The 18,508-nt window shown below is 38.1% G+C and overlaps 1 protein-coding gene across 1 annotated transcript in view; it reads left to right on the top strand.

The window, feature by feature from the left end:
* Window positions 1-18,508, top strand: part of LOC131030058 (mediator of RNA polymerase II transcription subunit 33A) — a 111,458-nt gene that overhangs the window by 18,189 nt on the left and 74,761 nt on the right. The window contains exon 3 of the mRNA XM_057960740.2: window positions 16,306-16,659. Coding sequence (XP_057816723.2) covers window positions 16,306-16,659 — 354 coding nt within the window. The remainder of the gene's footprint in view (window positions 1-16,305; window positions 16,660-18,508) is intronic.

Raw genomic sequence — 18,508 nt, forward strand, 5'->3', positions numbered from 1 at the left:
AGTAATTTGTGTCGGGTGGTTGTACCTACTCTTGCCTTTATGTACATTGTTTATCATCTCAAATCAGTTACATTTTTGGTGAAATATTTTATTCTCTTTGTGTGAAGGTTATATTGCTGTTTGTGGCCTTGGATTGAAGTCAATACTTCAACAAACAGTAATTACTCGTTGAAGGCTGACCAAGATAATGGAAAAAATAATAATAATAAATAAAATAAATTAATAACAAGGGCCAACCTCTCTCCTTCAGACATAATCCTCTATATTGAAAACAAAATTAATCTATTCTACTCTTGGCAGACTTTCTTATAAGCGCCCAAGTTAATATTTAAAAATGATGATCTTATGAATGCCGCCTTGGTATAATAAGCAGCATTGGGATTAAAAGAAAAGTTAAGCAAAATAAGGCTGACTTCTTGTGAAAGATCACCTCCCTTCAAGAAGAGGTATGATGGGGTATAAAAGGAAGGAGGAAGTATTCAGATTGGGGGAAGAAAAAAAGGATTAAAAAGAGCAGAAAATAAATATAAGAAGGCAGTGATTAATGAGTATAGGGCAGCAATCCAATTTGAAGAGGCAGAAATAATTATTTAAGAAGAGTCATGTCTATTTGGAAGGACATCATCTTTACAAAAGGATGCCTCTCTTCATGGAGGCAAGGAGATATAGAAGGAAAATCAGGGAGGAAGATTAGATTGTAAAGGAAGAAGTCCTGATCTGGAACATAAGTCAGTTTTGAGCGAATGGTTTGAGTATATATTTGGAAATCAGAAGAAGTTTAAAGCAGAGATAAATATTTACTACCATAGGAAAATTGTCTTATTCATAAGACCTCACAATTTTCTCTAATATTGGAACTGTGTTGTGACGTATTCACACATCGCCCCATTGCAAATGGGGACCCCTACCTCTTTGCTTTCTGGGGTTTGCTTTCTAGGTTTTTAGGGTTTGTTTGTTAGCCTTTGCATGCTGAGTGTTGCTAGAGGGATCACTAGGATGGCAGGCTCTGCTTGAGCCAGGGTGAGTCCACGGGGCCCCAAAGTTAGGGTTTCTTTGAGAGTCTTCCTTAGGGCCTGGTTTTGCTCTTGTTGCTAATTGTGTCTTGCTTGGTGAGTGAGTATCATCCTTGAAGGTCTGAGCTAGGTCAAGTTGGTGAGTGATGAAGTCTGGAATGTCATTTTGATCTTCAAATGCCCTGAAATTTGGCTAAGTTTGGAATGTCTTCCTGATCTTGAAATTTGACTAAGTCTGGAAAACTGAAGAATCCTCCAAAAACTAGATTTTGCATTATAACTCCTGGAGGTCCGAAACCACTCTCAAACATCCTGACAGTATATATGGAATATAACTTAAAGTATAAGAAGGAAATGTCTCTTATACTTGAATGTTATATTCCATACATGAACCTTGACGGAGAGACCAAAATGTCAAATTTCGCTCTTGACCCTTCCAAAGGGTCCAAAGCGAATTTCGCTCCTGACCCTTCCAAAGGGTCCAGAGCGAAATTCTCCATAAGACATTGTACATTGCCCAAAGTCATGAACTAGCTCATTCCCAAGCATTTGTGAAGGCAAAACACTTATTTGGAGTGAAGAAATGTGAAAATGAAGTCATGATTTGAGCCCAAGGATGATTTTCGCTCTTGACCCTTCCAAAGGGTCTAGAGCGAAATTCCAAGAAGACACCTATTCTTCACCTTGTTTGCACTAAAAGTCTTGTTCCTTAGACATGTGGTGAAGGTTTTGATATGTTCTTGCCTAAGAAGTGTTTGAAAGCGTTAAAGGATGAAGATTATGACCCAAGACAAGATTTTCGCTCCTGACCCTTCCAAAGGGTCCAGAGCGAAATCCACTTTTCCTCCACTTTGCTCAAGGATATGACCAAGATTGTTAACTTTTGAGGCATAGTTGATAAGGTTTTGATGCATGTTTGCCTTAGAGAGGAGGTTGAGACTTTGAAATGGCAAAAATACACCTGGGAGGAGAATTCCGCTCCTGACCCTTCCAAAGGGTCTAGAGCGAAATCCTCCATTTAGCCTTCTTTTGGCCTTAAAGACCTAGTTTGACCTTGCCTGGAGCCAGTTCGATGGTGGATTGTCCTGATTGCGATAGGAGGAAGTTGAATTGATCAAGTTTGAAGGAGAATGAGATGAACCTAGGTGAGAAACTAGCCAAGAATAGGGATTTTGCTCCTGACCCTTCCAAAGTGTCCAGAGCGAAAATCCCCTTAAAACCTCAATTTCTCACTTGTCAAGGCCAAATTCCTAGTTTCTAAGGCATGTATGGAAGTGTTTGACATGTTTTTTTGCCTAAGGGAATGACTAGAGGTGGAGGAAATGGAGGATTTTGGCCTAAAAATTGAATTTCGCTCCTGACCCTTCCAAAGGGTCCAGAGCAAAATTCTCGAAAACACTCATTTTCCCTTTAGCCAAAGTCAGGACCAAGATGGAGATGCAAGGAGAGTAGTCTATGTTTGCCCCCCAGAGAAGATTGAAGAAGGAAAGATGAGCAATCAAGCCCAAAACATGATTTTCGCTCTTGACCCTTCCAAAGGGTCCAGAGCGAAAATCTACCTAGCCCTCATTTTCTTCCTTGTTTGATCAAAATTTTAGTATCCAAGGCATGTAGGAAGGAAAATGGATATGTTCTTGCCTTAGGGAGGAAATTCGCTCCTGACCCTTCCAAAGGGTCCAGGGCAAAATTTCACTAAAACCACCTTTTTTTCCCAATTTTATGCCAAGGCAAGTATGGATCAAGATGAATTGAGATGGGAGAGGTCCTTAGGAATGACTTCAAGTTGCTAAGAAATCATTGAATTTGAAGGAATTGAGCAAAACCAAGAATTTCGCTCCTGGCCCTTCCAAAGGGTCCAGAGCGAAAATTCTACAATCACCTACTTTCCTTGCAAGACAAGTCAAACTTTGGGTTTTTATAGCTTGAATGAGTGTGAAGAAGTGTTTTCTTTCCTTTTGGACTTGATTGAGGTTGAAAGGATGGAGGAATAAGCTCAAAACAAGATTTTTGCTCCTAACCCTTCCAAAGGGTCCAGAGCGAAAAACCCTAAAACCATCTTTTTTCCCAAAATTTGTGTGAAGTCAGGCCTGGGCCTAGGGATTGCCCTTGAATGATTTTTGATCATCAAAAATGCAAATTTTGAGCTAAAAGGTGAATTTCGCTCCTGACCCTTCCAAAAGGTCTAGAGCGAAATTCTGGATAGGTCTTGTCCTTGGCTAGGTTTTTGAGCGAATTTTTTCCTTTTCAAGGCTTTTGAGGATCAAGCAAATGTTGGCAAGTAGAGAAATGGATTCAAAAAAGGAAGTCTAGAGGAAACAAAGTGAAAAGAATGGAATTGAGTGAGGATAAACAAGCAAAAGGTGAATTTCACTCCTGACCCTTCCAAAAGGTCTAGAGCAAAATTCTTCAAATCCACTATTTCCTCCTTGTGTCAAGTTAGGATTTTCATTCCTAGGGTGTGGTTGAGATTGGAGTAAGGTTATTTAGCCTTGCAAGATGAGTTGAAGTGAAGAAGATGAAGAATTAAGCCTAAAAGGTGAATTTCGCTCCTGACCCTTCCAAAGGGTCCAGAGCGAAATTCACAAAATGTCATGTTTTCTTCGAGATAGTGTTGAGCCAAGTCAATGATCAAGGTGAATGGACCTTAGAGATTGCCTTAGAAGAGATTGTCAATGAAACAAAGGTGAGTTTTGACCTAAAGAAGGAATTTCGTTCTTGACCCTTCCAAAGGGTCCAGAGCGAAATTCTCATCATCGCCTAATTTGCTCATGTTAGAAGCTAAAGAATTGAATCCCTAGGCTTTGTTGAACTAAAACTAGCATATGCTCACCTTTAAGAGGATTTTGGAGTGAAAAAATGAAACAATTAAAGACAAAATCAAGGAATTCGCTCCTGACCCTTCCAAAGGGTCCAGGGCGAAATCTTTGGAAACTCCTATTTTTCACCTTGTTTGGGCCAGGCGAAGAGCTAGTTGTGAGATAATGTTGAAAAGAGGTCTAAATTGGGCAAAATAGCAAATTTCGCTCCTCAACCTTCCAAAGGGTCTAGGGCGAAATTCTTATAGGGCCTGTCGCTGGGAAGGATTTTGAGCGAACTTTATTTAAAGTCTTCTTGTTGATGATTTAAGGTGGAAAATGCTTTGTTGAAATGAACATGTCATGTAATTAATCACCTTTTGGTTTATTTTGCAGATGGAGAAAACCAGGCCAGGTCAAGGACGACCACTTCCATTCCATCATCATCAAGGACGACCACTTCCAGTCCAGCATCATCAAGGACGACCAATTCTAGTCCCTCATTGTCAAGGACGTTCCACAGGCAAAAGGGAAGACTCAAGGTGTTCAAGGAATTGCCAGCTACCTCCAGAACCTTCACTTTGCCACACTAAGGAACCACAAGATGACAATGAAAGGCGTTGCCAGTATTTCAAGGAAAGGTACACCACCCATCCATCACGTCAAAGATAGAGGAGAATCAAATAAGGTCAGTGCAAGGGTCCGTTGAAGAAGGAGTTAGTCTCAGAAGAGTTAATCAAAGTTAGCTTCTCAACATCATCAAATTCAACATCAACCAAGTTACAAGTGTCAGACAAGGTGGCATCCCAGTCATCATTCCTCCAGTTGGATTGGTCCACCTTAGCGTGTCCAGATTCAATGTACCCGACTCATCGGGGATGACACAAACTTCGAGGCACCTACCCCTGCTTCCTATTGGTCCTCACCCTTGGAATGTAATTTTCTAATTGGCTAAGGAAGTTTATTGTAACAAACCCTAATTAGGGTTTCTATCTTGTAATCCTAGCCATTGATTCTAAATCAATCAGAGCCGTCTATTTGTAAAGGGTTTCTCTAGATAAGCCCTCACTCCTCATTTGTAAAGGTTAATAGTGGGTTGATAGAGAATAGTTGGTTAATAGAGAATAGCTAATAGTGAATAGTCAGAGAGTAGGAAATAGTTAGAGTAGAATAGAAAGAGAAGGCAAAGATTGTTGCCAAGATATTGTTGTAAAAGATTTGTAAACTTCATTGAAGAAATGGTGAATTCTATGGGTCGATTCAACAATTTGCATGTCTCTATACTTCTCAAATTTGATTTCATGTTATTAGATGAGTGGAAGAAACCTGTATGATCGATGGTGAAATTCGTATATCCATACTACTAGCAGTTTGTTGATTGTAGACTTGCCTTGTGTAGTCAACTGGAATCATTCAGCTTAAGCTTAACTTCAATTGTCGCTTCTTCATTGACATGCATCAGCCTGATGGTGTCCATGCCTATAGCGATGATCTGAACATCATAAAGCTTTCCTCAGAAGATCGCACTAATCTTGTGGAGATGGTCCTGGGATGTCAAAGCAAGACTTAGTTAGAATTTCATCAAAGGCCATTCATTGCTCCTACATTCTTAGTGTTAGAATTAGATCCTTCCCTCGCCCTTATCCTTTTTTCCTTTTTCAAAATTTAGGCCAGTGAAATCTTGCGTTCTAGTAATATTCAAAGCAAATCAGACATTTAGGTCGTCAAATGTAAGTCCCCTTGTGATTCCAGCAAAATCACATCGTACCGCAAAGAGCTTATCTGCGAGTAGAGATCCTACATAACAGAACCTTGAAGCTTCTTCGATTGATCCTTCTGCGATATCTTCAGCATTCGGGAGTTTTATTCAAGAGAGGATAAGGTACCTTTAGGTATTTTATTCTGTGTTTGGTCGTGTACAAAAGACACATCAACAAACTGTTACGCTACAATGACCAGATACTAATAATAATCTCTTCTTAATGTTTAACAGGTCCTTCAACGGCATCAAACAAGATCAATAATTCAATTAGACCAATCTTGGGCATCAATAGTCTGCATTTCAAGATACAATGGTCTTGTATTCTAACAAGCATTGTGTATTCTAACAAGCAAAGACAAATTCCCCCACTAAGCAGACAACCCCATGTTGGATGGTTGATGTGCCTACCACTTGTGAGCCAAGGGATGGTGGATCTTGCCCTTGGGCTTAGTGCAAGGGATGTTTTGAGCACCCTATCGTGCTTTCCTCATTCAGCCATGTTATGGTTGAATTCTAGAAATGAATTATAGATTTAGGTATGTGACTTTAATTGCTTATTTAATTTAAGGAATGTAATGCCCTAACAAGGAAACCTAGAGGATAAGAGCAAAATACACTAAGAATACATGGATTTTTTTTTTGACGTATTCAAGTGTGAACATACACATCTTGAGCAAGTACTAAGCTCAAACCTCAAGAGAATCAACTTGTCAATAATCGACATTGCACATGTAGAAGACTTAACACCTGAAAATTCAACCGAACATGGGAAAAGGTCTCCCAAACTATAGGACTAGGTCATTGAGTTGATTAGGGTCATACAAGACCATCCCTAAAGTTACAAGACTTGGTTCGGCAAACGAGACCACCTACAAGGTCCTAGGTGTCATCGATGAGCTTTGGAGAAACCTTAATCGCACTTGGACATCCTCGACACTAACCAAACTAACGCAAACCAACTCAAGACACCTTTGAGGGTTCCTTGATGCTGAGTGCCCAAAAATTCATTTGAACTGAATGGTAGGACACCAGCTTTTGGGCTAGACACAGGTGCCTAGGAAGGACACTTGCACGACGCACTAGAGTCCTCAACTCGTGCATTAGTCCCATGTCTGCGCTATTGTCCTATTTCTACATTGTAGTCCTCTGAGACGCGCATTTGTTCTAATCAATGAGCTTCCTGATTGGACAGTTGGAACCCGTAGACACCTAGAATCACTTGGTGAAGTCAAATTGTGCTCATGACACTCAAATTAAGAGAATCAAATAAAAAGGTGTGAAGACAAGACAAGAAAAGTGTCACTAGGTCACCAGGTGACACCTACAAGACTAGTCGGCAATCAAGTGGACCCAAAACATACCCAATCCACCAAAAACTTCCCAAAACCACTACCAATACACTTAGGGATGTCCCAATCAACTAAAAACCATGCTGACACACCTTGGGATTAACTATGGGTTGTCCCAAATGAGCCTGAAATGACTTCGATTTGCTCCACTCTAGAACGAGCAAGGAGACATGACAACACTAGGAGATGACTATATTAACCTCCAAAACTACACAAACCACATATATATTCATTTTAGAGCACCAAATGAAGTGTTCCTATGATAATAACATGATGCATCAAGAATTGATTAAGTTACATGCCACAGTTCGTGCCAGATTCCAACATTGGTGCACGTAAAGTTACACTAATCCAAATCAATATGTTTCAATTGTATCCATCTCCTTTTGGAGTTTTCAATAAATATAGCCAATGTTTACAATGCTTGATTCAAAATACAAATAGTTACAACTTTGCATGAAGCGAAAGAATGAGAAGGAGCAAGTGTTGAGGAAGGTGGAAGAACTCTTTAAGCCGATCCCGATCCAAGTGCACCAGTCACCATTAGTAGTTTGCAACGCCACCCGACCACGTGGAACACTTAGGTCCACCCCACCGTGCTCGTGAAGATAGTCACATGGCCCAAACAATCATACAAGCATACAAGGGGAAGTAATAGGTTTACACAGGTACCAAGCATGGAGTAAACACTCAACATGAACAACTCAACCAAACAAGAATTTATAATGCTACAAGAAGATTGGAAACACCTTCAACAATGCATCACTCACTTCATAGAGCAACAGTTGATAAGAAAGGGTGCCCAAACAACAATAAGCAAAACATCAAAAGATAGAGGACACATCCTCGATTGGCAACAATAAAGACAGGGAGGCACCAACATGGATCAACACCAAATTTGCCATAAAACATGCATCACAACGTAATAACCAAAATCGACAATAAACCCATTTGGGTGCTACTCAAATTACTAAGACCTAGATACCTGAGTGCTAGTGTAGGGAGTGTCATCATGTGTGCTTGTGAGGATGCACCACACGGATCCGAGCATTCTCTTGTCAAACGAGAATGACAGTCATGCATACCATTCCAGGTAAGATCCAATGCCTACATGTGCGGGCATGCCTTCCTAGTACATCCTTGGCCTCGTACTAGCCCTCAAGGCATGTTTGGGGCACCAATTATCTTAATTAATGTTTAATTCAAAACCAAAGCTTTACTTAACTTTCCACTTGATTATGAAACTCCCCAAACTTGATTGCCAACGTGCCACTTACGGGCTAGGGACACGAGTGGGAGCCACTCCCTAGACCCACTCTAATACCTAGATCTAAGCTCATCCCATTCAATTGAATGAAAAATAAAAAATAAAACACAATGCTACAATTCAATTGCCATTTTCACATGATTTCAAATTCGTTTTCAAGGCACTATTTCTGAGTGAATCCTCAATATACACATATGCATACAATTGCCCACTTGGCCATAAAACATGGATATGGATCCAATACGATCCCAAAATCAAATTTAGATTATATATATGTCATTCCACATTATAATATCAATTTATTATCATCAAAATCCACTTTTTTAGAAGTCTCAATTTTGGACCAAAAACCAGTCATGAGGGCCATCCACCTTTGAACCTCAAAAAAGCTCAAATTTTCAAAATGCGAGATCCAAATTCTAGCAAATACCCATTAAAGCTAATATGCACAACATCCCAAATCCACAATAAAATCTCATTTCCATGCATCCAAACCAATTTGGACAGCATAACATTTCACACAATTACGTTTTCCAAAATTTGAATCAAACAATTTGGGGAATCAATGAAATGAAAAAGTCTAAATAGAAGAGATGTTTAAAGTCATCTAACAAAATTTGCAACACGTTTAAAACCATTAAATTGGAAAACAAGGGAGAAAATTGAGTTCCTACCTCAAGAATGATTCAAAACTTCAAAATGAAAATGTAGCGCACATACCACGAAAGAGGGCGATTCTTTTGGACAGCCGAAAGCATTCATCATCACGATTCAAATGAGCCTCTACCCACAAAATTCCTCCAAATACATCTCCCACAAACACCAATTGAAAATCCATGTGTAGGGTTCGAAAACTCTAAAAATGAGAAAAATAACACTAAGTGTTCAAAATGAAGTCTATTTTCACAATATAAACTCACTTTTTGAAGTGGGGAATAAAATATTATAAAAATCAAGTTAAAACTTAAATACCAAATAAACCCAAATGACACCTATAAACAAATCATGCCATTCTTATCAATTAGTATACAAACATGACATATTTTACAATTAAACATTAAATCACTTCAATAATATTAAAAATATCATTAATATGCACACTAAACGACAATAATTCACAACTGATTGACTAGCACAAACAGTTTGTTATGGGTCTTACACAAGTATGCATTAGGGTATGCCGAACATTACCAAAGTAGTAATCAGAGGTATTAACACAAAAAATAGGGCAAACCGTCCAAATTAGGAATGATGGCTAGGGCTAGGTAACATAAATGGCCAGTGTGCTATCTCTTGTAACCATTGTCGGGGACATGGGCATGCTCAGACTTGTGGAGCCAGGTGGAGTCGTTGCCCTATACCCGCATCAATGGCAAAGCAATATACTTGTACATGCATAATATACCAAAATACATATATAGTCATTGCCGAGTTGGGGTCACATAACGACATCGTTAGAACATCAAAATATAACAATATTGAACTAAATATACTCAACTAGTGCATCTAGCATGAATATCATCAATAACGACTATAAGCATTTAGTCATTTAAACGAAATAAAATAACATAAAATATGATTTATTACTTTTTAATTAACTAATTAGGTTAACCTTGCTTTTCAACTTAAGCATCAATATTTATCAGAATGTGATAATTGAAATCACATAGTTAATCTATCTCAATCATCAGAGGCACAATTGTTCCACGTTACATCATAGCAACAACCCAAAAGTTCTAGTATCCAAATCAGATATACAATAAACAACATCACAATGGTTCTCAACACCAAGCACAAGAAGGCAAGTATGCATCTCAATGCAACAACATAATCATGATCATCATGAAGCAATCCAACACATCGTTGGGCTATGATAATTACATAACACAATCAAAGCAGAATAAAGAATAAGGACCCAAAAGCAACACACAAGGAAGCATCAAAAGGCATGATCACAACCACAAATGTCCACATCACCAGAATGCCAAAAAGGTGCAACCATGAGCACAATAATGAATCCACACCAATAATATGAAATGCAAAAGAGCAAATCGAAGAGGCATTATAAGGAATATTGCAAATGATTATTAGTACAATTGATTATATGTGAACATTGGTATGCTATTAGATCTCTAACTGGTCTTATGAATTACATTCCAAAAATTGGCTAACATTATTGCAGGGTTTACACCACAGTTTATGTTGGCAAGGAAATTGTTAACTAGCAAGTTCGCGTTGAATTTGTGACTTTAGGGCAAGATTTAGGATCATCTCAAAAATGGACATTACACTTGGTATCAGAGCTTTGATTCTACCAGCTTGCAGGGTAAAGCTAAAAGAATAAGTTACATTCTATTGAAAGAGATTTGGAGATCTAAGAAAGGATCTATATACTCGGTCCAAAAATAAAATTGAGTAGGGCAACACTGCACTTCTACATGTGTGTGCCTTTCACATTTTTTTTCATGCCTTGCAGTGTATTTATGTGTATAGCTTCATGCCTTACGTGTATACTTCATGCCTTACGTGTATACTTCATGCCTTACATGTATTCATTTGTCTGATTCATGCCTTATGTGTATTCATGTGTTTGATTCATGCCTTACATGTATTCATGTGTATACTTCATGCTTTACATGTATGCTTCATGTGTATACTTCATGCTTTACTCCTCACATGTTTTCATGTGTATGATTCATACCCTATGTGTATTCATGTGAATGATTCATGCCTTACGTGTGTATACTTCATGCTTTAAATGTATGCTTCATGCCTTATGTGCATTCATGTGTATACTTCATGCTTTACGCCTTACATGTATTCATGTGTATGATTCATGCCTTACATGCATTCCTTTGTATACTTCATGCTTTATGCCTTACGTGTATCCATGTGTATGATTCATGCCTTATGTGTATACTCCATGCTTTACATGTTTGTTTCATACTGAATGTGTTTCAGTATATTTACTCCATGTGTGTTTTATGTACCTTTCTCAGGTATGCTTTGTGTCTTGTAGGTATGCTTCATATCCTACGTGTTTGCCCCATGTTTGTCGTGTCTTCAACATGATTACTTCATGGACATATGTGCCTTCCTAATTCATACCTCATGTCTTGAACATGCTTCGCATCATGCTTATTGTGTATTAACAAAGTTTATTCCACAAGTGTTTTTAGGAGTACTTATAAATATTTCAGGAGCCATATTCTTGCATTCAAATTAAAATGAGTGCATGTTTTAGATTATAAAGACCCTTCTTTCTGCAAACATGATGTCTCACACTCCCCTAAATAACATTGGTAAGACACCAGCAAAAACAACATAGGGATTGTTGAACATATCAATGCCATGACAATCTATAAGGTGTGTGCCAAAGGATTGGAAGGAAGAAAGTATGAGAATATAAATGCTCAAACACCATAAATTGAGGGTGCAAGAACTTAATGAGTACAGTAAGTTTGCCTATAAAGTGAGAAAGGAAACAGGTTGAGATTAATAATCACTCACAATATATCCATGACAGACAATAAGGTGCTAAGTCATTTGACAGTAGCCATTGAATCATGTGAGGATCAGTTTATAATAACAGTATCATCCTCTGGGGCACCTTCGTGACAAGTTTCAGCACAAGACTTAGTAGTCCTCTATTGAAATCCACCCGATTGAAACTTTATTACCCAAAGTTCAAACACATAGCTTGGTAAGCTTATAGAATTTGTTGTCATAAAGCATCATGCATACAGGGAAGTTATTGGACATTTCCAAACTCTCGTGTCGCAAGGTTGCTAATAGCCAGACATCTCAGTCTCCAAGTTGGATGGTAATTCAGTCATATCCCAAATATCAACATGGAATTCAATAAGTATCAAACATTTTTTATATAGATAGTATTGGCACCAAGTTAGGTTTTCACAGCATCTTCTAGACCTATTAGGATCAAACTTCTTTTTTAAATGATGTAGCCCCTTCACGTCTTTAAGAAGTTTATCTCACCAATTGTCATAAGATCTCTTAACTATTGACCTTGACATAATTATCCTACAACTTATGAAGCAACAAAACCTAGACATATCTGTATACCTATCGGTTGACGTGTCTGAAATCGCATTGCTGCAAACTCCATACGGCCAACACAGAATAGAATAACCAACTGAGTATCCTAGCCTCTCTTGAGATAAGGGAATCCCTAATGCTATTTTCTACGTTTTGATCAAAGGGGCTAGCCTCAAGGTTTCTTTCGTCAGGTTTTGACTGCGGGATTTCTCAGTGGCTTGATGTGCTTTTGCTGGAAACACAAGGGGACTTATGATTTGCAACAAGCTAGTCTACTGTGATTCTTGAATTATGCAATAAAGAGCAAAAGGAAAGGGTTAGGAGATCTAAAACTAACAACACGGGTATGCAGGTAGACGGATTCATCATAACCAATTCCTGCTTGGCCAGAATAGCTCACAACCTTGCAGGAACGATGCAATCTTCAAAGGGACTTGGAAGATTTTCAAATTGGAGACGCACAGCTAAGCACCCAATTCTGGCGCAGCTCAGACGGACATCTGCAATTGAACTAAGCACAATCGAAGGCTTAGGTTAACCACACAAAAGGACACACAATCAGTATATCCTCAGTGGTATGAGCCTGAATCTATCAAATACCTGCACACCCAAAACAGAAAGATCTATCTAAAATACTGAAAGAAACCATGCAAACAGGATGAAAACAAGACAATAAACACCAAATCAATGTTTATATATTGATTTCATTTGCCTATTACAACAATTTCTGCAACATCACTATGCTACTGCTAAGATCTAACCTATTCTAACTCTAAAATCTAACTATCTAACCATCTAACTATCTAACCCTTTACAAAAGAAAGGTCTCCGCCTTTTAGAGATTTTACAATATTGAATCGAAGGCTAGGATGGACTGCATCCAAGGGCCCTGATCTGCCTTCCAGAAGCTGGCAGCTTTAACCCATGCTCAATTAATTCTTAAATATCCAACCAACAAATATCTCAACTACCTGCCACTATTTGGCTTTAATTTAGGTTTATCCGATCTTCTTGGTGGTTGGGAATAGTTATCCACAAAAATATCTTGCACGGGACCCATAGGCAATTTACAATAAAGCAGTTTCAGCGTACTAGAAATTGAATTCCTGGAATTAAATCCAGCTGTGTCCCTTTTCTCGAGAAGGCATGAACTTGCAGCATTCAGAGTGTTCTTTGGTCTTTGGTCCCGGTGGTGGACTTTATTTTTGTTCAGCGGCACGGTTCCCAATGTTTGGTTGCTCTCGCGCTCCTGCAGCACGTTCCCACATCTTTTTCTTTTCCAGTTTTCAGCGCCTGGCCTTGATTACGATCCTTCTTTGATCTGCGTTTCAGGTCTTTCTCCTGGCTCTTTAATGACGTCCTGTGACCTGCGAACGATCAATTTCATTTCAATAAATCAATTTGAAAAATTAATTAATTTAATTTAACAAATATTAAATTTAATTACGACGTCTGGCTTGAGAAGTTCTTTGTGAGATGTATCTTGAAAATGCTTCTCCTTTCTCTTCGAATGTGAAATTTGATCCTTGGTCTTGATGGTGTTTGGGCGATTTACTTTTGCGTGATTTTACCTTTGGAGTCTTGGGCGTTTTGAATGGGTTTATGGTGTTTTGAAAACTTCTTATAGCGCGACTCTGGAGGTTTGAAGAGCTCCTGCAAATTTTAAAACTCTAACTCTCATGCATTTTGGTGAATTTCGGAGAATGGAGGGGGGTTTTGCAGACTTTAAACTTCATGTTTCCATCTTCTAAATTACAAATTTTGTGTTTTCGTGCTTTGTCTAATAAAATTTCTGTGCTGCGTTCTTCGGATGAATGGGGATCTCGGAACATTTGGGGTTATTCTGCAAATTGGAGATATTTTCGGAGCATGGGGAGTTTATGGCGATTTTGCAAATTTTTTAGACTTTTTAACTTAACTCTCCCGCAATACTCCCTTCTTTAGCGATTTTCGGCACTCACAAGGAAATTGCGAACTTCGGATGTTTCCTGTTTTTTGCCAATTTCAACAAGTTTTCACTTTGCCCTTAGGGTCCGAAATTCGGCCCTCTGGGCGATTTCGCGATTTTAAAGATAAATTCAGACCTTTTAGCATGTTTGGCAACTTTTCCAAAAACTTTGGACCTCAAGGCGTTTTTGGAATTTAAAGGAAAACTTCGGACCATAAGGTGTTTTTTTACAACTTCTACGAATTTCGGACTTTTAACATGCTTTGCAAATTTAAAAAAAACTTTGGACCCTAGGCCCATTTTGCAAATTTCGGAGTTCTAAGCGTTTTTGGCGAATTGGGAATATTTTCGGACCTAAACGCGCTTTTGGCAATTTTGGAGTTCTTGAACCTTTTTGCAATTTCGCCAAAATTTCAAATTTCGGAGCTAGGGTCCGAAATTGAGGTTTTAAGTGAATTTCGGACCATTGGGGTCTTTTGCAAATTTATAACAAACTTTCAAATTTCGGAGCTAGGGTCCGAAATTGGGCGTTTAAGTGAAATTCAGACCTAAAGGCTCTTTTGGCAACTTAAGTGAATTTCGGACCATATGGCTATTCTGGCAACTTAAGTGAATTTCGGACCTAAAGGCACTTTTGGCAGCTTAAGTGAATTTTGGACCTAAAAGCACTTTTGGCAACATTTCATATTTTTAACTTTTTGCCCCAGGGTCCGAAATTGGGCATTTTAAGCGTTTTTCTCAAGAAGTGCGAGCTTGGGCACTTGGGCAAGTTTGTCAAGATCTCTCCGAAGGATCATTTCATGGAATATAACATTTAAGTATAAGTGAGAATCTTCTCACTTATACTTTAAGTTATATTCCATATATACTTCCAGGATGTTTGAGAGTGGTTTCGGACCTCCAGGTGTTATATTGCAAATTCTAGTTTTTGGAGGATTCCTCAGTTTTCAGACTTAGTCAAATTTCAGGATCAGGACATTCTAGACTTAGCCAAATTTCAGGATCAGGACAGAAAGGCACAAACTGGGGGGTCCCTGTCCAAGACGGGGATGGGTGTGCGATTCGCACAGCACTATCATAAACAGTTTGTAATGATGGAGTAAAACATCATTTAGGGTTTCCTCAAAATCACTGCCGCAGTCATAATTTGTACTTAATAACTCTTTGTACTGAAAGCCCTTCTATTTGCTAACTCTGAACAGTACTTATCATTTCACAAACTGCTTATCACACATTGCGAAACATAACTAAAACCATATTCAATTTATTGTTATTGTACAGAGCATGATTGAATGATGTCAAGCTTCCTTACAAATGTTATACAGTCAAACTCATAGCATTTTTTGAACAATTTTGCTTGGGTACAACTACCATACAAACAATGAGATTCAGTGAACTAATTCCTAACATCATAAGGTCTCCATTTTATAATGTATAGTTAGCTTGATCAGCAAGGAAGGGAAGGAAGGTTTTGTCAGCAACTGTCGTAAGCTTATTAGATTTTTCAATTTTATGCCACTAAAACAATCGACCATTTACCATATCAAATAGGCATCATATTGAGTTGTCTCTATCACACTTGACTAATAGGAAACAGAAAAAGCATAATGCAGAAGATAGTTGATGGTCTGCCTCATCTTAAAATACCCTTGGTCATCACTGTATATTTTTGTTCTTTTCTGAATTCCTTTGCCACTTCAAGTGCAATGTTGTCAGCCTTGTGGAGGAAACTGTCCGTGAATTTTATTTCCAGCTTGAATGCTTTCGTCTTTGGTGCAACGTTAACTTGTATACTTATGCAGTTATGCTATTCTACTTCTATACTTAAGTTTCTTCCCTTTTTTTTGCTTACAGTTGGTTTAAATCTAAACTTTTTGCTTGATATTAATATGGTACTGTGCAGTTTTCTTTATGTTTGTGCAATTCATTTATTGCAGTAACTTCAGTGCTGTGGCAGCTTTTGTAGTACCATTGTAATTAAACAGATTTTGTTTTAGTTCCAGATCCATTTTAATTCCTTCCTCCTTCGCGCAAACAGTATATAAAAGTATAGATTTGTAATATTCAAGATAGGACTGACTTTAATTAACTTTATGGTTTCCAAAATGTTTGCAGGATAGTTGAGGCTGTTGATGATGCTCTTCAACTTTCCAGAACTTATGGCATACCTGTGACTGAACTTGGGAAAACTGCAGTGCTATTTACTTTTACGGTTGTTTCCACTTTGGTCAGTGCAATAGCAGAAGATTCAGGTCTGCAAGTTAGATGGTTAGAGAAACAATACCAGGTAGGTGGGAATGTGGGACAACATGACATGGCAATAGGGGCAGATGAGGATGCTAATGAGAAACGACATCAACATCAAGAGCATTTACGGAGAACAAATATTGTGATGGCTATTGAGATGGTTGGGAAACTAATGGAGCACAAAAGAACATCTACCTTTTTCCGTCTTGCATGTCAAAACATGTATTTTTCTTAATTATCATCTTGTCTATTCACTATAATTGTATTTTTTTATTCTGCTTGAATATGGAGGGAAACGTGAATGCAGATCAAGCTGTGGTATACCTAGAAAGGCTTTGCAGGCAGCCTTGAAGCTTTAAATATGCACAGGCTTATCTTTGTATTAAATATGCTATATATATGGTTGAGAACTTGAGATTTTTGCAATGTCTGTTCAACGTGGCTTCCTTCGCATGTATGACCTAGGAAAATACTTAAAGACAATTTTTTTTTCTATGCTAAAGCATGAAGCTGATATATGGATTCATGCATAGAGCCCTCATGTGCTGAAGCATTCCATTATATTCATTTGGATAGAACTAGAACCCTATGAGGTTGAGGTGTGCCATTAAATTCATTTGGAGAAGCTGATGCCACACTGCGTTAAGGTGTCTATTATAATCACTGAATGGCCATAGGTCCTTCAGTGATTTTTGCAATGTCTGTTCAACGTGGCTTCCTTCGCATGTATGACCTAGGAAAATACTTAAAGACAATTTTTTTTTCTATGCTAAAGCATGAAGCTGATATATGGATTCATGCATAGAACCCTCATGTGCTGAAGCATTCCATTATATTCATTTGGATAGAACTAGAACCCTATGAGGTTGAGGTGTGCCATTAAATTCATTTGGAGAAGCTGATGCCACACTGCGTTAAGGTGTCTTATTATAATCACTGAATGGCCATAGGTCCCAGTAGGGTCATTATATTTTCCCTAAAAAAGAATTCATTTGAAATTTAGTTGTTTATAGGTTAGTTAGAGATGACATGTTACTCAGAGATCCAAGTTTGTGAGCCTTGCACATAATGAGAGAACAGTGATAAACTATAAGCATTACCTCTTTACAAATTGGATACTGTTGATCAAACCCCACAGTAATTCCTTGTTGGTTTAGTGGGAATCTGCCATCATCTATTCAAACTAAGATATTTATGCTTGTGCTTGTTTTGATTATGTTTATAGATACCTAAGGTATTTGTAACAATGGTTTCATAGGAAAGCCAATCTTTCTATGCTCCCACTAATTTTTCTAATCTCTGTTTGTATTTTGAATTCTTGAACCCATTTTCAATCTTCTTTTATTAATGTTAAGTTGTAGTTTCCTCTTAAAGCTTCTTCTTTGCACGTTTTCACCTTTTAACCTCTGGAAAGGTCAATTGTGTTTGTCAATATAGGTATTTATATGTCCAAATATGAATGTTCCTTTGAAGAAGGATGCCTTTGTGAGATTTCTTTTTCCATATTCATCGACTTCATATTCTGTACTTTTTTGAAATTACCCTTTCATTTTCCTGAACCATTCTAATGAACCAGAACACAGAAAAATATTACTTAGACTATCTAATATAGGTAATAAAACTTCACCCATTTTAATTTGTTTAAAGTAATATACTTCTAGTATTTTTGTACTCTTAGCTTCTGACTACAGTTAACACTGGCCCTTGGAGTTGTAAGAGTAAGTGCTAGCACCGCTGTCCACTTTCTGATCAGCTTATACATGACTTCAGTCCTTGACTTGCCAGAATTTATATTGTTGCAAGAATTTATATTCACAATCATTGTCTGGCCAAGGAAAAGTCATGCCATTGCTGACTAGTTTGTCGAGGATCAAGTTGGGAGAGCCACCTGAAGGAGTGAACGGGGATTTTCCGGATGCTCACCCGTTTTAGATTGCAATGCTACCTCCATGCTACGTGAACATTGGAGAGTACTTGTCTACCTCTATCTTCAAGAAGGAGATGCCACGAGGAGAAAGGAGGAAATTGGCTTTGAAAAGTAAAACCTTCCAACTCATAAATGGACTGTTGT

This window comes from Cryptomeria japonica, chromosome 7 (assembly GCF_030272615.1).
Source record: "Cryptomeria japonica chromosome 7, Sugi_1.0, whole genome shotgun sequence".
Taxonomy (NCBI): domain Eukaryota; kingdom Viridiplantae; phylum Streptophyta; class Pinopsida; order Cupressales; family Cupressaceae; genus Cryptomeria; species Cryptomeria japonica.